Source organism: Vipera berus (genome assembly GCF_964194415.1).
Source record: "Vipera berus genome assembly, chromosome: 4".
Classification (NCBI taxonomy): Eukaryota; Metazoa; Chordata; class Lepidosauria; order Squamata; family Viperidae; genus Vipera; species Vipera berus.
This window is the reverse complement of record NC_138206.1, coordinates 68,639,840-68,661,646: the sequence shown is the minus strand read 5'-3', so window position 1 is coordinate 68,661,646 and position 21,807 is coordinate 68,639,840. Positions and strand designations below refer to the sequence as shown.

At 41.4% G+C, this 21,807-nt stretch overlaps 1 protein-coding gene across 1 annotated transcript; it reads right to left on the bottom strand.

Moving 5' to 3' along the window:
* Nucleotides 1–250: 250 nt before the first annotated feature.
* EIF1AX (eukaryotic translation initiation factor 1A X-linked) lies at nt 251–20,026 on the bottom strand. The gene is made up of 7 exons (XM_081327203.1): nt 19,815–20,026; nt 16,531–16,614; nt 11,521–11,624; nt 9,925–9,975; nt 5,830–5,911; nt 5,619–5,710; nt 251–3,050 (listed from the first exon to the last, which is right to left on the bottom strand). Exons 1-7 carry the CDS (start codon nt 19,828–19,830, stop codon nt 3,045–3,047), a joined length of 435 nt encoding a protein of 144 aa, XP_081183329.1. The 5' UTR covers nt 19,831–20,026; the 3' UTR covers nt 251–3,044.
* Between the last annotated feature and the right edge of the window lie 1,781 nt (nt 20,027–21,807).

Here is a 21,807-nt window from a genome sequence, read left to right as displayed (position 1 = left end):
CAAAATACTGTTAATTCTCTGAAAAAAGGCAATGAAAGTTAAAATTCCCAAACGTATAAAACTTAAATCAATTTCTCTACTATAAATACTATTGTTGGATCATTTCATCCCCAAACAATTAGACTGAATATTTAAACCTACTGCAGTATACCAATTTAAATTGGGTCTGCTTTTCAATTATTTATGTAATTCATTGACAAAAAAGAGTTTGTACTGATCTGGGATTAGAATTAGAGACTGAAGCACTTGGTGTATAAAATCCTTTCTTCATTGATTAAACCATGAAAAAAGATAACTGTAATAGAAAACATTACTATTGTTAGGACTATTTTTCTATGAGACTGGGTGTTGAAATGTCACAAAGGAACAATATATAGTGTCACCTGGTTTCAGTCAATTCTGCTGAATATAACAGAGTTACATGCCTGTTTAATTAAGCTATCATAAACAATCTTTAAGTACATATTTTTCAAATACAAATGATCAGCACACTATATTGTTACATGGTATCAGTTTTTAAGAAAACAGTTGATATTTAAGGGCAAGAATACTATTACATGAACAAAATTTATATCTTATGTACTGAGAGTTTCATAGTCATTCGGACAGAGATTCAGCAGCACCAGTTTCAGAAAACCTTTAAATTAACAAACTTATTAATATTATGCAATTTATGTTTGAAAAAATATATTCTGAGAAACACTGGTAATCTAATTGCACAGTTCACTGGGAGATCTTAACAAACCATATTTTGTCATGTATCATTCATGTTGCTGTGAAGATAAAGTAAACATCCCACCTGACCCAAGATCCTTAGATGAATAGTCAGATAAGCCCAGGGCTTTTTTTCTCATAGAACGCTCAGAACGGAGTTCCGGCACCTTTTTTGGATGGAACCTTGTAGGGTAGGCAAGGCGGCTTGTATGACATGTGTGAGTTCCAGCACCTTTTTCTTTTACAAAAAAAGCACTGGATAAGCCTATCTTTAAGAAACACAGCTGTAAATGTATCTGCCTTTTTACTGCTATTCCAAAGCTAAATTCCCGTGTCTAAACCTATGTAGGTTTTAAGTATTTAGACTTGCAGTCAGAGCAAACAGAATTAAACTAATATAAATGATGCTGTTAAAAATAAATTTACCATATAAATCAAACCACTCAATGCATTTTTAATTTTGGCATTAATAAAAACATTACTAGTGGTAAGATTTTCAGTATTTGTATATCTACTACTTTCTTCCATCCAAGCATTTCTGGTTTTGTTTCTTTTATTCAAGGAAATGTAAATATTTGCATTTTTATCTGTCGTAAGCTCCAAATAGATTCTCATCCCAAACTCTTTTACATTATTTAAATATCAGAAAACTAATTGACACTATACATATACAGAGTACAATAGAGTAGACCGGCTTGGTGGATTTAAAAAAACCTTTTCCCCCCAGATTTGCAGCATGATAAAATCCATGTTAACATGTAGTATTTGATATCATCTGATAGCAAATTTGGTATGATTCAATAGCAAATGTGGCAAGCAGTGTAGGAACTTCAGTAATTGTCAAGAGCCCTCAACTTGAGAATTCAACGTTTCATGGCTAACTACAAGGTTGTATTTGTCTAGCATACAAAGCTTGTTTACCCATGATTTGTTAAATAAACTATATTTGTCTGTGTTCATACAGCAAGATAAGCAATGTTAAATTGTACAGCTCAGCATGATTTGCGAACAATCTATACAATGCAGTTGCAATCCCATGCAACAAAATGCATGTAATATTCAGAACTCAGATTTCTGAGTAACTGTCATCTCTGTTAAAAAAAACACTAAGCTTCTGAACATAATTTTCATACGTAACCTGTTGCAGTCAATATATTAGTCAGAAAACACAGAATAGAATACCAAGGACAACCAAACCCAATGTATATATGACTATTAATCTTTGCTGAAAGTTTAGGTCTTTACTTCTACTCCAACTTGAAACAATTCATTTGTCTCTTTGATGGTTCAGATTAGTTTTCAGAATGTCTTATTTACATATTCTGATAAAGAGCATACAAAATTGTTTATCAAATTGTACCTCATAATTACTCAATCTAAAACTAAAATGAAATTTTTCTAAAAAACTTATTTAACTGAAACGAATCTAAGCTTGCCCTTCAACAAATAGCATCAATTCATGTTATTATAGTAAATATAGGCTTTTTCCCCCTCCTGCCATCTGTGCACATTCTCTCCCAAATCATTACAGCAATTTTCAGGAAAGGAGGAATCTGCTAAGCCAAATTCTCCCTAATCTTTCCAGTTGAAGCAATCCATGGAAACACTGTATCCAGCAATATATATATTAACAGAAATATTTAATTTCATAAGGGCGAAATATTTTCAATTGCTTATGTGGCAAGTATATGTCTGTTAAAGTAATGAATACCTTAAAATTTGATGCCACCCAGAAAATTAATTTCATTATTATCACTACCAAATATAGACTAGCTGTTCAAACATACACATTGTTTTGAAATTTATTTTTTTCTCCACTCTGGAATATTATCTATGAAAAGGAAACAATGATTAAATCCTGTATAAAAATAATATGCAACTAAAGCTTATAAAGCAGATTCAGGGATTGAGAGTTGTTAATGAATTCTTCTTTGTTGTCTAGGAAACTACACTACACCTGCCAACGGAATACTAACCTGAATTGGTATTTAATCATAATTCTTGATAATTATAAGGTGATATTTTTTATTTCAAAAATATGTCTTAGTGACATTTATTGATGAAAACAGATTAACCAGTGTGAAATTTATAGTATGTGTATTTACATACAGATGTAAGAGTCTATTGTAGAGATAAAAATAGCCATGTTGTTTCATTTAACTTTTATGAGTCCAACTTCTGTTTTTAAAGAAATATAAATACTTAAACATTGGGTACATATTGATATGCTGTAACTACAAATGTTGTGCAGTTTCAGTCTTCTTAGGCATAAAGATTTGAAAACAAAATAATTGAGGTGGAAAGTTGGAATGTGTTCCTCTCAGTTCCATTTAGATCTGCAAGTGTAAAAAAAAATGTTAAAATGTTGCAATTAAAGCACAATTGCTCAGATCAGAACAGAAAGGCAATACTATCTACTAACAGTCACAATAAACTTAAATCTGTTGTATTCAGAACTACTCTACTCAAACTGAAATTGTTCTCATTTATTATTTTATTTACAAAATTTATATGGCTGTCCATTTTATATGAAACCTGGGTAACAGATGGTTAATAACAAAACGAAACAAAAACCTCTAATACCTCAACAAAGGACACCAAATGTAAGTAGTTAATCATAATCATAATAGTAAAGTTGGAAGGGACCTTGGAGGTCATCTAGTCCAACCCCCTGCTCAGGCAGGAAACCCTATACCATTTCAGACAAATGGCTGTCCAGTCTCTTCTTAAAAACTTCCAGCGTTGGAGCATTCACAGCTTCTGGAGGCAGGTTGTTCCACTGGTTAATTGTTCTGTCAGGAAGTTCTCCTTAGTTCTAGGTTGCTTCTCTCCTTGACTAGTTTCCATCCATTGCTTTTTGTCCTGCCTTCAGGTGCTTTGGAGAATAGCTTGACTCCCTCTTCTTTGTGGCAGCCCCTGAGATATTGGAACACTGCTATCATGTCACCCCTTCTCTTCATTAAACTAGACATACCCAATTCCAGCAGCCATTTCTTATATGTTTTAGCCTGCAGTCCTCTAATCCTTTTTGTTGCTCTTCTCTGTACTCTTTCCAGAGTCTCAACATCTTTTTTACATCGTGGTGACCAAAACTGGATTCAGTATTCCAAGTGTGGCCTTACTAAGGCATTGTGAAGTGGCATTAATACTTCACGTGATCTTGATTCTATCCCTCTGTTAATGCAGCATAGCACTGTGTTGGCTTTTTTGGCAGCTGCAGCACACTGCTGGCTCATATTTAAGTGATTGTCCACTAGGACTCCGAGATCCCTTTCACAGTTACTACTATTGAGCAACGTACCCCCTATACTATACCTGTACATTTGGTTTTTCTTGCCTAAATGTAGAACCTTACTTTTTTCACCATTGAATTTCATTTTGTTAGATAGCGCCCAATGTTCAACTCTGTCAAGATCCTTCTGCATCTTAAGCCTATCTTCTGGAGTGTTGGCTATTCCTGCCAGCTTGGTGTCGTCTGCAAATTTGATGAGTTCCCCATCTATCCCCTTGTCCAAATCGTTGATGAAGATGTTGAAGAGCACTGGGCCCAGAACAGAGGCCCGGGGCACCCCACTACACACTTCCCTCCATGTAGATGCGGTTCCATTGAGGATCACACGCTGAGTACAGCCGGTCAGCCAGCTACGAATCCGTCTGGTGGTGATGCTGTCTAACCCACGTTTTTCTATCTTATCAAGTAGTAGTTTGTGATCTGCTTTATCAAATGCCTTACTAAAGTTGAAGTAAATTATATCCACAGCATTCCTCTGATCCACTAATTTTGTCACTTGGTCAAAGAATGCAATAAGATTTGTCTGGCATGATCTGTTTTTGACAAACCCATGTTGGCTTTTAGTAATGACTTTGTTTGCCTCTAGGTGTTCACTGATTCGACTGTTCAGGCACCATGTAATTCGACTGTGTGCAACACAAATATAATTTAACTACTTTTTATGATGTTCACATATTAATTCGACCTCAATCTCTGAAAAAAGTATTAACCTCTGTATGATTAGGACAGTTAAGGATTTATAAAAAGTCTCAATTCTTGTAACACTGAAGTATAATGAATCATTATAGTATTTACATGTAAGCAATTTTGCTCAATCTTTCAGAAATCCATTTACATACTAGGAACAAAAGTGCTTTTTAATCATTAAATGACTGGAACTTGACAATCTAATCTCACCATGAGAAGTGCTTAGATAAGGTTTCTGGCAATCCACATAAAATCAAATTAAACTGCAAGGAAAAAAAGTCAGCCCTAATTCTGAGCAGGAGTTACCACTGTCTTCCTTTCATGTCTACTTCATGCTAAGTAAAATATATATATATCCAAATTTGTTACTATCATAAGCAAGGATAACAGCCTATAGGTTTCATGTGGTGCAACATCTGGTGGAAAATGGCCAAATTTCAGTCATGCAACTACAGAACTTTTGAGGAGGGTGTTATGGGTAGTGACGAAGGTTCGCCACTCAGAATCCTCTGGCAAAATATGAACATATATTTAAAAAAATATCAACAGCATTCCTTCTAGTGACACAATAGCATCACCGTCAACCGTCTATGGTCCTCCAGGAGGTGAAACTGAATCTCAATTTTTCAAACACTGTCAACCTGCCCTATACTATAGGGACAAAAATTGTGGCATATTACTATAAACCTATAGTACTCTGTTTCAAGATTTCAAGAACCCCTTAATTCTGTGCTAGCAGATTACATAGGGCAGACCTTTTCCAGTGAGAAGCCTACCGTCCAAAGCTCAGATAATTTTCACTATATCCCTGCTAGATAGTTTCTGTTCACTAAGATATAACAAAGCTGAGGATGAAAATTATGAATACACATTCCCTTTGAACCAGACATGTTAATTTTAAGATAAAATCTTTCTGATTACTTACATCATCAATATCTTCATCATCATCTCCAATATCATCAAACTGGATTTCATCATCATCACCAGGCCCAAATGTATCAGTTTCATTAATTTTGGCTATGTACAAATGAAAACACAAACCATGAATATATTTTTGAAATTGTTTTTGAGTAAGAGGCTAAGTCTATGTGTGTCCTTTATTCACAGTGTCCTGGGCAATGATGAGAATTTCTTACCATGCTCTGGAAGTTCTCCATATGCCTTCAGACTTCTGGCTTCATCTGCATTGTATTTTAGAATGACATCAGCCTTGTTATCCTAAATAATATTATTGTTGATAAAAATGATTTCAGATGAATTTTATGAAAACTTTATTACGATATTTTAAACACCTTTTTTACCAAGCTATATCTAATGAGAGACTCAACCTCTGACACCTTAAAACATTAATTTGATTTGCTCTGTACCATCTACTGACAATAGAACATTGTAGTAAATAGCTCACTAGATCTACGTATTCTTCAAAACATGTATTATTAAAGCTATTACAGAGAGACTGTGCTATTTACCAAGTTATAACTACATTACTAGGTAATGTAAAAACTAACAACCCACTCAGCTTCCCATACTACCATGTTTCTTCAAAAGTAAGACCTAGCAGCAGTAGGATCGTCAGCCAGACTTTTTTTGGGGGGCGTGGCCAGCTGATGTTGGGAGGCCTATGGGGGGACAGGATTTCTTCACTCACACCCTTACCTTTTCCCCAAGCAATTGCCACTTGGCTCTTAAGGGACCGCAGAAGGGGTGTGTTCTGTACCAGCCTGCTACCCATTGCCTTCCTCTGTTTACTAATTGACTGCCTCCTGCGTCGGGCGTCCTTGAACAGGGCCAGCTGTGGGTCATCTTCATCCACACTGTCAGGCTCACACAGCTGGGTCTCCGTGGTGACCAAGTGGGAGGGGCCTGGCTGAGGGCTATCATCAGCAAGATCTTCAACCCCCTCAGCAAGGTCTTCAACACCCCCCTCCTCCTCTGAGTCGTCCGACCCAACTGCCGAACCCACAGGCTGACCCTGAATCACAACACTATCCCGCACCGCAGGGCCCTTCCCCCGGGTCTGCCGATCCGGATGCGGTCGGGATGGAAATTGTTCATGAAAAGCGGTCACCAACGCAGGGGCATGAACGGCGGTCGCGTCTTCCCAGGTGAAGTCCTCTGGTTCGTAACCTTTCCATTCAATCAGGTACTGGAAACGACCTTTCAGCCAACGGGAATCCCTGATGCTGGCGACCTCGTACTCAGGGGTGCTGCCTCCATCACGAGGTCCTGATGGGGGAGGTTCCGCTCGGCGGAGTGGACAGGCCGGTTGCTCGGGGACCAACAGAGACCGATGAAAGACTGGGTGCACGCGCAGGGAACGTGGCAGAGTTAAGCGATAGGCCACCGGATTGATGACAGCCTCGACTGGGAACGGTCCTAAATATCGGTGATCTAACTTTCTCACCGGCCGTGTTGATGGTAGGTTCCTGGTGGACAACCAGACCCGATCTCCCACCGATAGTGGAGGCGTATCCCGTCTTGACCGATCAGCAAACCTTTTGTAATCGGCCTTGGCCTTCTCTAACTGACGTCGCACCAATCGATGGATTGCCTGTAACTCTGCCATGAAGTCGTTCGCTGCCGGCTCCGGTGAGTCCACGGGAGAAAGGGGGAAAAACTGGGGGTGATATCCCACATTGGCCAAGAATGGTGTCATCTGTGTGGAGGTGTGCTGCGAATTGTTAAATGCAAACTCAGCTATGGCCAGATAGTCCACCCAATTGTTTTGCTGCAGATTGACGTAGCAGCGCAGATATTGTTCCAGGATACCAATGACCTTCTCGGTTCCCCCGTCAGCTTGAGGATGATGCGCGGACGAGAGGCAAATCTTGATATCCAACGCATGCATCAAGTCCTGCCAGAAGCGGGCTGTAAACTGGGCCCCTCTATCAGAGAGGCCGTGCAGCCGAAACACCTGCTGAATGAACATACGACTAGTAGCGCGGGCTGATGGTAAGCTGCGACAGGGGATGAAGTGCGCCATCTTGGTCAGCATGTCCACCACCACATACACTGTCGTAAAACCAGAGGATGGGGGTAAATCCGTCAGAAAGTCCATGGACACAGCCCCCCAGGGTCTTTTGGGTGTCGGCAAAGGCTGCAGTAATCCAGGCGGGGCCCCTGTCGCTGACTTGGCCTGCCTGCAGGGGATGCAGGAGGTAACGTAGGACTGGACATCGTGTCGGACTCGGGGCCACCTCCTCCTTCCGCTGAGCCACCCACACCTCCTGCTGCTGTGCCTCCCGGATCCGAGCCCGTATATCAACCGGCTCCTGCACCGCAACAAAAGACTCGATGGGGATCACTGTCCTGGGCAGAAGCTTGTCTTCCACTCGGGAATATTCGGGCTTCCTGGACAGAGCATCCGCTCTTTGATTGTGCCCGCTAGGTATGTACCGAACCCGGAAGTCAAACCTCGCAAAGAAAAGAGACCACCGGATCTGGCGTTGGTTCAAATTCCGAGCGGTCTGCAGGCTTTCCAAATTCTTATGGTCCGTCCGGACCTCGATTTGATGCCGCGCTCCCTCCAGATGATGCCTCCAGGCCTCGAACGCCGCTTTGATGGCCAGCAGCTCCTTCTCCCAGATTGTATAATTGCGCTCCGAAGGGTTCAGTTTTCGTGAATGGTACGCGCAAGGGAAGAGGGTACCGCTGGGTGTCGTTGCCTGGAGTAACACCGCCCCAATGGCAATGTCGGAGGCGTCCGCCTCCACAACAAACGGCCGTTGCGGGTCAGGATGCTTCAAGATGGGCTCCTTCATGAAGGCTTCCTTCAAAGTCTGGAAAGCCCGTTGTTCTGGAGTGTTCCACTGAACCAGCTGGGTCTCCGTGGTGACCAAGTGGGAGGGGCCTGGCTGAGGGCTATCATCAGCAAGATCTTCAACCCCCTCAGCAAGGTCTTCAACACCCCCCTCCTCCTCTGAGTTGTCCGACCCAACTGCCGAACCCACAGGCTGACCCTGAATCACAACAGGGTGAAAAGGGGAAAAAGTAATTCTGTTCTTCCCTGGATTGATTTCAGAAGCTGCCCTGCTGCCACCTGACCAGTGCCAAGGCCAGACTACTGGGCTTGCTGCACCTGCTGGGGGCCAGTGGTGCCTGGGCTGGGCTGCTCTTCATCCAGGGCGACGGGTGGAGGCAGGAGCGGCTCCCTGCATGGGCCATACGGCTGCCGCGCGACCTGCCGCTGCCCTGTCTGAGCTTGGCTCTGGCCGCAGCTCTGCTGTTGTTCTAGTGGGCCCGTGGGCCAAGCTCTTGGCGCACCCAAGTCTCCACCTATCCTTCCTGCTGGCCCTTTTGCTCCTGGGACACTTATTGGCCGTGATGGGTACCAAGTGGCTGCCCGTGCTGCTTCTGGCCTCGCAGGGGCTCTTTGCCCTCCTGGCCGCGCTGCTCTGGATTGCCCTGCTGGGTTGCTCCTGCCTGGCGTGGGGCGTTTGACCTTTGGAGCACCCCCTCGCCACTGGCCTGCCAGGGCCCTTTGCCAGTGGACGATGGTGGAACTGTGCCGCCTGCGCCTTTGGGCTGCTGAGAGTCAGCCTGCATGTCTACTCGGTGCTGCAAGCACCTGGTTATGGGCTGAACCCATAGTAAGTAAGCCCTAGTGCTTATTTCAGAGGCCAAAAGAAAGTAAGACCTGGTATTACTTTTGGGGAAACACGGTATTTGTACTGAGATTACAATACTATACTAAGTAACTCTGGGTCTTACTACTAATATAGCTAGGTTAGAACAACACATTTACATTCTTATGTTTAGTTTGAAGATGAATCAACACGCATAGTTTATAACATCATATAGTCTGTCATTTATATTACTGTCTTGTAACCATATCCGTATTCAACACTACCTGTTTATGACATGACTAAACCTCCCTGCAAAACTACCTACGGTCAAAGAAAGATGTCTTCTTCCTATCCTGTAACCTGTATATTGTCTGTTTTGAAAGATAATGTTACATGTTTGAGCAATTTAGGCTTAAATAAATTATGCTTAAACATAAATTTTATAAATGTTAAATTATTTTTTACCTTTTACCTAAGGCACTGTTCAAGTTTTATAAAAGACATCCAAAGGAAGAAAAGTATCCTTACATTTTTTTTACATTCATAGAAAATAAAAATAAATGTCAATGACTAAATCAGTATTTGAGTTCCACCTTCTGTTGACAAAAATTCAGCCAAACTGTCATCACATTGCCCTATGTAATAATAGTAACATAATATACTTACCTGGTAGTCTCTTAAACCCACCAATATGATATCTGATGTATTTATCCAAACCTAAAAATCAAAAGAAAGAACTGAAAGAAATTTTCTTTTTTTCCACACTAACATTTAAAAAAAACATATTTCTCATTTGAAACACTTAATGAAATGTAATCTTTAAAAGACTTGTAATTGGCTGAGATAAAACAATATAATTCAAGTATTTGATCAGTTGCTGAATATGATATGATGTGTGCATAATATTGCACACTAATGTAGAGGTTAAATCACAGTTGAGTCTACCTGCACATCTTCACATTTAGTTATGCACTCTGGAGCAGAAAAACCATACGGGGAAAAAAGTAACAAGATGCCCTGTTCAACCTTCAACATTCTGATTGTAGAAATTTTTAAACTTTTACAAGTTTGGATAATGTACAACTGCACCTATTCCATTAACCTTATACCATTGAAGCTTTGAGTTATAAAGTAATGTTTGCAATGCTAATACAGAATGGATCCAAAATGCTGCATGCTTACAGTTAGTGGGGAGAATATCTGCAATGAGTCATTAGCAATGGGATAAGTTAAGTAACAGAGAAGTAGAGTAACAGTTCATAGAGAAGGAAGAAAGATTTCCAGGAACTGGAACAGCACTACAGAAACTGTTTAATTTAGTCTTATTTAAGAACTGTTTTCAGTGCTCAAAACAGTATGCAATGTAGAAAACAGTAAGGAACAAGAAAATGTGTAAGGGAAATTGGAGTGAAATTCAGTGAAATTCTTGAAATATGAAGTATTTACCACCAGAACCACAATCAGCTGGAAATGAAAATGGTGAAAAGTAGCAAACAAAATATACAGAACAGGTGTGTATGCAAAACAGGGAAAAAATGCTTCAAATCTAAGAAAAAAATAATTATTTCATGGGTTCTATCAAACGATTTAAGTCATCCAAGATTTGGCAGAACCAAATGTGCTTTCATTGTTTCAGGTTTTAGATAAAACAAATCCAAGCAGGTAGTTAAAGCAGGAATGAGGCACATCATGTCCTCCCCTTTAGCTTCAAGCACAGCACATCCCACTGGTCTGTTCAGCCTTTTTCCTTCAGCTGCAGATTCAGTTCCTTGGCTTTCTTCTACCTCCCACTTAACTACTTCCACCTAGATGAAAACAGCCCAATTTTGTTCTGTGCATGGATTAAAAATAAAAATCTGAGAAAGACATTCTAGTTCAAGGCATGGAAGATCCAAATTCAGGGTTCCGTGCATAGAACAATTACAAGACATATTACATGTCTGTAGTGTAGAACCTCCAGCGGCATCAGAAATTAGAACAGAAAAGAAGATACAGCAAGAATAAAAGATGTATAAAAAGAAAACCAAAAATAGTAATGGTAAAATCAGCAAATGCAGCAGTCAAAACACAGGATAATAAAATGCTTTTTTGAGTCACTAGTTATATCTGTAAAGGAAGTATTGTGTTATGAAAGGCACAGGTCACTCCACCAAATCAAGACCTAGGAAACAGTAGCAGTATATACATAATATACTGCCACATTAGTTGTTTAATATACCAAAGTATTTGAGGTTGCCCATATATCAGAACGCATTAACATACCTTTTTTCTTAACTTTCCTCTGATATGACACAGCCTTTTTACACCATCGAAACATAATGCCTCCAGTCTGCCATTTCCCAACATCTTGATAACTTGGGCATATTCTGGAACACGATTATAGGAATTTGATAATTTTATAATTATGTAACAAATTTATAGCTATTATACCAGAGAAACAGTCTCAAGATTTTAATATATGACAGTTGATTTTAAAAACCTCATATCACAAAGTAGCTATAGCTATTTGAATTTCTTCATCCATCAATTGACTCATGGTTCACATATTGAAAAAGCAAAGTTTGTGTGTAGATTTTTCAGATCTGGGGTGTGAGGGTCTTAAAACAAAATGCATCATGTTGATGCAGGGCTTAGTGATGGAGCTGTGCCAACCATCCTCGCGCTGCTGGGAGTGGCGGCGGCAGGGGAAGGCGGGATCTGGCATGCGCCTATACTTTGCTGCTGCTGCCCCACATCGTCCCGCCTGCACCTCCAGGCTGTGCATGCGGGACAATGTGGGATGGCAGCGGGGAGGGGTGGGCATGCGGCACAGCTCACTTTCCCCTGCCACTACCTCCACCAGCGCAGGTATGGGCAGCACAGCTTCGCTTCCAGATCTGCTGCCAACCAGGCTTGCCGATGCAGGGATCACTGTTGCCGCCTCCTGCTTCCCTGTATGGTTGGCCAGTCAAGGGGCTTGGAGCAGCAGGAGGAGCAGCAGCAGCTGCCCCCGTCAGAGCCACCGTGTAGACAGGGCCAGCACCAGGTGAGGGCTCCTTTCCGGCCATCCCGGGGCCGTCTCCACCCATGCCGATGGGGCTGCCATGATGCAGGACAGCCAGCAGGCTGTGGCTGCTGACAGATACCACTGGCCCCCATGCGCTCACTGGCCTCTTGTGTGTGGGGGCCGATGGTGTCAGGCAGCAGCTGTTCCGGCCCCTGCCTCGCCTTGCTTTGTGGCTATCGGCACACCCGCCCTGCCTCACCCCGCAGGACAAGCATCCGGCCCACCCGCCAGAGATCCCCTAGATCTCCCCCAACCCTGCCCACCCCCCACAGGCGTCCCTCCCCACAAGCATCATTGAGGTGGCCACACCCATCACTGCCACGCCCACCCAGTCGGCCATGACCACTGCAGCCATGCCCACCTGGCACCCGGCGATAAATAAATGGGTTTTGGATTGCAGTTTGGGCACTCAGTCTCTAAAAGGTTCACCATCACTGTCCTAGACTTTTCTAGGGATATCGGACAGGAGCTGTCACTGAGAAGAGTATCTGCCTTCGTGCCTAAGCTTCTTGTTCAGGTAGACAGAATAAAACAGTGTTCGAGAATGTGAGATATTTATAACAAAGTTGTACAGCCTGTGGGAAGGTAATTGGCTTGCTTCCTTTCTATTGAGGATATATCAAAGTTCAGAATATTTGGAAAGTAGGTTACGATTCCTCCATACTTCACTGTAACGTAGCTCACTGGCACTTGGAATTTCATATGGCGGACATGGCATTCTGAGTAAGTAAAAGTAAACTCCAGCCCTGTGAAATTACTTGAATCCATCAACACTGAAACAGTAATCATAAGGCAGACCTGACAATGAGTTACTGAGATGTAAACATGGAAAGGAAAGTGTACTGAAAAACACTGGAGACGTTTTGGTCACTTCTCGGCTCAAGTGCTCCACTGGTTTGTAGCCTTCCATTTCCTCCCTTGTCTATGTTTTCTTTCTTCTAAATAGTGACATACAAACTATTCTGGGTGACAACAATAGACAAAGACTTTCTCTTCTGTGGAGTGCCTTTTCTTCCTTAGTTAAAAACAAAAATGTCCTACTCAGCTCCCTCTCTCTCCTGCTAAAGATTTTGGCACTGCTCTACTTAGGAGTTGATTGGATGCCCATTTGTCCTTCCAAAAATAATATGTGAAAGCTCCATCACTAAGCCCTGCATCAACATGTTTTGCATGAGAGCTTGGAGAGTAATGGTTTTTCTGTTTAAGTCCTAACAGAGAATTAATTCTATAAAGAATTAATAGTTAATACTTCCAATATCTCAATCTGATCCATGATCATGACTTATTTTGTGTCTCTCAAGAGTTACATGTCCAATCTAAAGATCAGGAATTCATGCAGTCAATGATATATAGCTTCAAGAAGGCTATCAGAGAAGTATTCCAGCAGAAGGCTAACTCTCTGGGTATCCTTAATTTTCCAGTCCTGATTCACTAGAGTCAAGATTTTGTAAAGCTGCAGCTCCCATCATTTTCTTTTCCAAGCAAGTTGCCACTCCTCTTGCCTTATCATTTTTTGTGTGTGGTCCCATTGCAATTCTAAATGCTGGGATTCTTGTCTCCAATTCCAGGCGAGAATCTTCTGTAGTGGAATTAGGAACAGGAATACATGAACAGAAGAGCAAGTACAGGTGAAACTCGAAAAATTAGAATATCGTGCAAAAGTTCATTTATTTCAGTAATGCAACTTAAAAGGGGAAACTAATATATGAGATAGACTCATTACATGCAAAGCAAGATAGTTCAAGCCGTGATTTGTCATAATTGTGATGATTATGGCTTACAGCTCATGAAAACCCCAAATCCACAATCTCAGAAAATTAGAATATTACATGCAATCAATAAAACAAAGAGTGTACATAGAACAATATCGGACCTCTGAAAAGTATAAGCATGCATATGTACTCAGTACTTGGTTTGGGCCCCTTTTGCAGCAATTACTGCCTCAATGCGGCGTGGCATGGAAGCTATCAGCCTGTGGCACTGCTGAGGTGTTATGGAAGACCAGGATGCTTCAATAGCGGCCTTCAGCTCTTCTGCATTGTTCGGTCTCATGTCTCTCATCTTTCTCTTGGCAATGCCCCATAGATTCTCTATGGGGTTCAGGTCAGGCGAGTTTGCTGGCCAATCAAGCACAGTAATCCCACGATCACTGAACCAGGTTTTGGTGCTTTGGGCAGTGTGGGCAGGTGCCAAGTCCTGCTGGAAAATGAAGTCAGCATCCCCATAAAGCTCGTCTGCGGAAGGAAGCATGAAGTGCTCCAAAATCTCCTGGTAGACGGCTGTGTTGACCCCGGACTTAATGAAGCACAGTGGACTGACACCAGCAGATGACATGGCTCCCCAAATCAACAGACTGTGGAAACTTCACACTGGACTTCAAGCATCTTGCAGTGTGCGCCTCTCCATTCTTCCTCCAGACTCTGGGTCCTTGGTTTCCAAATGAGATGCAAAAGTTGCTCTCATCAGAAAAGAGGACTTTGGACCACTGAGCAACAGACCAGGTCTGTTTTTCTTTAGCCCAGGTAAGACGTTTCTGACGTTGTTTGTTGTTCAGGAGCGGCTTGACAAGAGTAATATGACATTTGAAGCCCATGTCCAGGATCCGTCTGTGTGTGGTGGCTCTTGATGCACTGACTCCAGCCTCAGTCCACTCCTTGTGAAAGTCCCCAACACTTTTGAATGGCCTTTGCCTGACAATCCTCTCCAGGCTGCGGTCATCCCTGCTGCTTGTGCAACTTTTTCTTCCACACATTTCCCTTCCACATAACTTTCTATTAATGTGCTTTGATACAGCACTTTGGGAACATCCAACTTCTTTTGCAATTACCTTTTGAGGCTTTCCCTCCTTATGGAGGGTGTCAGTGATAGTTTTCTGCACAACTGTCAGGTCAGCAGTCTTCCCCATGATTGTGATTCCTACTGAACCAGAGTGAGAGACCATTTAAAGGCTCAGGAACCCTTTGCAGGTGTTATGGCTTAATTAGCTGATTAGAGTGGGACACTTTGAGCCTAGAATATTGCACCTTTTCACAATATTCTAATTTTCTGAGATTGTGGATTTGGGGTTTTCATGAAATGTAAGCCATAATCATCACAATTATGACAAATCACGGCTTGAACTATCTTGCTTTGCATGTAATGTGTCTATCTCATATATTAGTTTCCCCTTTTAAGTTGCATTACTGAAATAAATGAACTTTTGCACGATATTCTAATTTTTCGAGTTTCACATGTACATGTTATTTCTCTCCTGGAACTGGGACTCAGTCCTTTGGGTTTTCTCAGCTTGCTCATCTTCCAGGAAAAATGTCCAGATAAGCCCTGCTGAGCTGGAATGCTTCAATGTATCAAAAGCCTTGGCAGCAACAGTTCAGCAGCAAATACTGTAAAAGAGTACTATTTGCTACTGCCATTGTAAAAACAAAAGAAACTACCTTTCTCCCATTCACAAAGGAGTACTCATTCTCTCTCTCTCTCACACACACACACAAACAGGCAAATCATCCCAATGATTAGAAGACTGCAAATTCTCATCCCTTCAATTAAAAATAAAATTTATCATGCTAAACTAATGTAAGACATTTTACCCTAGAATTAAATCTGTTCTACATTTTTCAAATCAATATGTTTTTGAAAAAAACAACACATATTAGTAACAGGCCACAGAACCTCTATATTATTTGATATGAGCACATTAATTTACATATTTTAGGTTCTGTTTTTTTCATTCTATGGCTTCTGTGAGTCAATTTTTTTTTAAAATTAATATTATGGCATCCAGTGTAATACAGAATTATTAATTGAGTTACATGTGATACTACTTAAAATACAAAAAAGATTTTAAGCTAGTCTGAAATAATTTACCTTATTTCAGCATAGGGTTTTAAAAGAATACGTCAACACTAAATAACTGAATGACTCCAGTAATGAGTGTGCAAAGAAACTAAGATTTTTTTTTTACTATAGACACACGGATACGTACCAAATGCAGTACAGCACTTTCCCAAAAACTTTCTTCCACTGCATTTTTCATTACATAGATTCTGATCTACTCTCTGCATGTTCTACCAATTTGTCAACAAAAAATGTTCTTTTCGTTAGTACATCCCTTGGGTGAGGCCCATATTTTTCATATACCAATACAATCTTCTGCAAGAACACCACAAATAAGCCTTCCTCCTACTGAACCGCTTAATGTTAGAAAATGAAAAAAGAATACATCTTACCTTGTCCATCCTCTTTAAAAACTAATTCTCTTTTTTCAGATTCATTCTCATTCTTACCTCGTCGTCTGTTTTTACCTCCCTTTCCTAAATTGCAAAAAATGAAAAAGTAACAGTTTAAGGCAGGGTTCCCCAAACCCGGTCCACTGGGAACCAGGCTGTGCAAGTGGCGGGTGAGCACATGAAGTTCTATTTGCGCATGCGTGGGATTAGCTTGCATGCATGAAACCATCCCCACTGCCGTCCACCGCCACTGGTCCATGGAGCTGGAAAGGTTGGGGATGGCTGGTTTAAGGCAAAATCTGAAACTTTCCAATAACACTATTGTTGATAAACCAGAGCTACATTAGACCCTTTCCAAAAAGTGTGAAATTATTATGATACATTAGATTTCCATCTAATATCAAATACAATGGATATAGAAAGACCACACACCTCTGTTAAAATGCCAGGTTTTTGAGATGTAAAAAAATTAGACCAATCACTTCAGAATTCTTTCCACCTTTAATACAACCTATCAACTGTACAATTCAACTGAAAAACAATTTGTGGAAAAAATGAAAAACTAGAATATGAGGCTGCAGAATTGTCCACAGGCTTGTATAACTAGGCATGTGATTGTGTTCAGAATTAACCAATCACATTCAAACTTACAGTAAATAGTAGTCAGTAAACCCCTGCCCTCAATTAAAGTGACTCTGATCATGCTCATATAAAGTTCAGCTGTGCTAGAAGGATTTTTCTGACATATACTCAGTTGCCTCTTACAGTAAAGTCCATAGTCTACAAATATCAAGATAATTTCATTGTTGGAAGGTAACAGTCATGACAAAGATACAAAATTTTCCCAAGGCATTGGATATACCACTGGAACACAGTGAAAACAGTCATCAAAAATAGAGAAAATATGGAACAAGAGTGACATTACTAAGAATTGTATGTCCCTCCAAAACTGATGAAAAAACAATAAAAGTGATCCAAGAGGCTACCAAGAGGCCTACAGCAACATTAAAGGAGCTGCAGGAATTTCTGACTGTATTGGTTGTGTACTACATGTGACTACAATCTCCTGTACTCTTCATACATCTGGGCTGTGGAGTACATTGGCAAGATGGAAGCCTTTTGCAAAAACCTAAACAAAGTCTGACAAAACCATGTGGAAAAATATGCATGGTTTGATGAGACGAAGGTTGAAATTTTTGGCCATGATTCCAAAAAGTATGTTTGGCACAAAAACAACACTGCATCACCAAAAGCACATCACACCCAGAGTGAAGCATGGTTATGGTAGCATTATGCTTTGGGACTGCTTGTCTTCAGCTGGAACTGGGGCTTTAATCAAGGTGGAGAGAATTATGAACAGTTCCAAATATCAGTCTATTTTGGCACAAAACCTTCTGCTAAAATGCTGAAGATGAAGAGAAATTTCACCTTTCAACACAATGATCCAAAGTTTACCTCCAAATTAACAAAATAATGACTTTACCAGAAGAAGATCAAAGTTTTGGAATGGCCCAGCCAGAGCCCAGACCTGAATCCAATTGAAAATCTGTGGAATGACCTGAAAAGGGCTGTGCACAAGAGGGGTCCTCAAAATCTCACAGATCTGGAGCACTTTTGCAAGGAAGAGTGGACAAAGATTCCTAAGCAGGATGTGCCATGCTGATAGGCTTCTATCCCAAAAGATTGAACGCTGTCCTAAAATTAAAAGGTGCTTCAACAAAGTATTAATTTTAGCATGTGCGTCTTTATGCAACCACATCACTGTAAGTTTATTTTCCCTCCTTTAAAAGATTTGTTTTTCAACTGAATTGTACAGCTTATGTGCTAAAGGCGGAAAGAATTCTAAAGTGATTACCCTGGTGTGATTTTTTTTTACATCTCAAAAACCTGGCATTTTAACAGGGGTGTTGTAGACTTTCTATATCCACTTTATATAGCTGAATTAAAGTAATAGCAATAAAAATACCAAAGATGCTTAAACTTATAATTAACAATGGCAACTACTACAAGAAACAAAAGTTTAGATACTTACATGCAAATATGAAACCACTCTGAAAAAACTGTAGGTCAGATTTGCCTAGCCTAGTGATACTGGAAACAGGAATACCTAGACCATAGGACCAGAATATCTGGAGATCATGGAAGGACAACTTCCAAGACATTTTAGATCAGTAAAAACTAACTTTAATCTATTACTAGGAAAGCTATGTACAACCTTGAATTTAGTAAACAATATTTTATCTAGTCCCGCCTTAGCCATGAAAGCCAGCTCGGTGACCTTGGACCAGGCACTCTCTCTCAGCCCAACTCTTCTCACATGGTTATTGGGGGGGATGTTTTAAAGGTGGGATATAAATAATTTTTGGTTCAGATATTTGCAAATCCTGGTATATTTTTCTACTTTGCTGTGGAGATGAAAGCAAGCAAGCCAGGGTGCTTTCTAAATATTTTGTATGCATATATGTATATTTGTGTGCATGCCTGTGTATACACACACACACACACACACACACACACACACACACACACACACACGGTATACAGGTGTACACATATGCAGTTAAGAACAGCTTCAATTCTGAATGTGTTAATGAACCACCAGTTTAGATTTCACAGTAGTGAACTACTCATCTTCAATATTAAAATGATAAAACCATATTCAGTGTTACATCAATGTGGCATCTTTTTAAACATCACAGGGAAGTGTATCCTGGTAGTAAACAGTAGGAACAGTCTTTAAACAGTTCTGAAAGGTATTCTTGTACCCCTCTATTGACAAAAATGAGAGGCCAAAAAAGAAATCCAGATATCAATTATCTAAAACTCAAGGCCAACCTATGATTCATAGAATTCATCCAACAGCCTCTCATTTCTGTTAAATGTATAATATCCGGTCAAAACCAGGAAGAATCAACCTGTAACCATAGCCTTAGCAGTAAGCTCCACTTTATTAAAGAGAGATTACTCTTCTCTGAGAGTTACGTAGCAGCACGTAACTGGAAGGCGGTCTAGAAAAGGTCTGCAAGCAGGCTTATTTCCCGGTCAACTATCTTAGGAAAAGGCTTCGGCCAGAAACGAGGGAGAAAGCACGGGGCGAAACACGTGGAGAACCGAAGTCCTCGTACAAAATTAAAGCCCGGGGGTCCAAGAAAGCACCGAAAGAGCCAGGCCGACCGGCGTCTTCTCCTCGGGGGGATTCATCTACAGACAACGGCGTGGGGAGAGAGAGGAGTCGCGTGGAAGCCAAATTTTTTTTTCCGGGGGGGGGGTCAGAAAGGCCTCACCTTTATTCTTCGGCATGTTGGCGGCTACCAATCAGCGGACACAGCCTTGAGGAGCCCGAACTTAAAGGAAAGAGCCCTTTTTCACACTGCTGGCTCAGGCAAAGAGCAAAAGGAGAGACTGACAGCGTGACGTCGCGCAATAGTAGGTAAAAGTCGATGCGGCCTCGGCCAAAGCCCTCCGAGAGGAAAGGCGGAAGAAAATCTCGGCCCCAGAATGCGCTTCGCGCTCTCTCAACTTCCTCCGGGAGCTCGCGAGCCTTTCTAGCGCCCTCCTCCGGTGGGAGGAATCAGTGCTGGGGAAGGCGGTCCTACGATTTGGAGATCCATTCCGTTACTGCCTATTTACTTGGCATCATAGTAGTTTATCCATAAGCTGCACAAATTGCCGTAAGCCTCCTTCCAAACAGTGGTGCCTGATTCATTGCTGCAATTCTACTAACTCATAACCATCAGCCCACCAGAAATCCCGTAGCTAGACTGCAAAAATTCAAAGAAGTTTCGAGTTTCCGTATCTCTTTGCCTTTGCTGCTTCACAACCTGGATATGTTAGCCCAGGGGTAGGCAACCTCGGCTCTTTTATGACTCATGCACTTCAACTCCCAGAATGCTGACTCAGGAATTCTGGGAGTTGAAGTGCATGAGTCATAAAAGAGCTGAGGTTGCCTACCCCTGTGTTAGCCTGATTACCTCCCTCCCCGCTTTCTCTAAAGTAAGGTATGGTAGAGAAATGTTAGACTTCTGGAGAAAAAAGTAGGAACCTGCCCCACTTCACATCGGAGAGAACTGTGTAGAGAGAGTTTCCTCCTTTAAATTTCTGGGAGTCTACCTCTGTGAAGATCTGACCTGGAAAGTTAACACAACTCAGGTGGCTAGAAAGGCCCAACAGAGGCCTCACTTTCTTAGGGTCTTGCAGAAGAACAGGGTAGAACAACAGCTAATGACCCTCTTTTACCGGTCTACTATAGAGAGCGTCCTCTCGTATGGTATTGTGGTTTGGTATGCTGGTCTGACCGCCGCGGATAGGAAAGTATTACAGAGGGTAGTGAGCACAGCACAAGACATTGTGGGCTGTTCCCTGACACCACTGGATGACATCGCCAGGGCTCGTTGCCTTGGAAGAGTGAGGAAGATTCTCAGGGATGACTCACACCCTGGACGGTATCTCTTTACTCTCCTACCATCCGGTAGAGATATAGGAATATAGCCAGCTGTACCAACAGGCTGAAAAATAGCTTTTATCCGTGGGCTGTTAGGCTTTTAAATGGGACATAATCTTATGCAGAATTGACTTGGGAGGCCGGTGTGTGGTGTAGTTGGTTCACATAGTGTGGTGGGATGGAGGGTTTGTTGTCACTGTGTGTTGGGGGGAGAGAGCAGGGGGGGGGGAGGCTCAGCTAATCTCAATGTACACATATTGTACTTTGACAATAAAGGTTTATTATTATTATTATCAAATGCACTTCTTTGGTGTTCCACATAGGTATATGTTTATGTTCGTTTATGTTTATTGGACTTATATACCGCCCTTCTCCCGTAGGACTCAGGGCGGTTCACAAGGAATTTAAAATAACAATACAAATTACAAAAGTTAAGAACAATTAAAATAATTAAATTTAGTCCTTGAATAAAATAAAACCCCTGTTAAACTCCAATTAAAACCCAATTAAAATAAAATTACAATTAAAATTCTCAGTCCTGGCCGGAAAGCTCAAAGAGCCAGGTTTTCAGGTCCCAGCGGAATGAACGAAGGTCAGGGGCAGTCCTGAGCTCTACGGGCAGCTGGTTCCAAAGGGCAGGCGCACCCACAGAGAAGGCCCTCCCCCTGGGTGTTACTCGCCGGCAATCTTGCAGGCGGTACCCTGAGAAGGCCCTCCCTGTATATTGTAAGCAGGCTACCGAAATGAAGGCTTGGGCTAGGCTGGAATGAATTTGTATATAAAGTGGGTGTATATCCTTTCTCAAATTTATATATTGAATAATTGAATGTATTTAA

Coding starts and splice junctions, on each gene's coding strand:
- EIF1AX (XM_081327203.1), bottom strand. Junction 9,976..11,520: donor GAGGAAAGTTAAGAAAAAAG/GTATGTTAATGC, acceptor TTTGATTTTTAG/GTTTGGATAAATACATCAGA. Junction 5,711..5,829: donor TGGAGAACTTCCAGAGCATG/GTAAGAAATTCT, acceptor ATTTGTACATAG/CCAAAATTAATGAAACTGAT.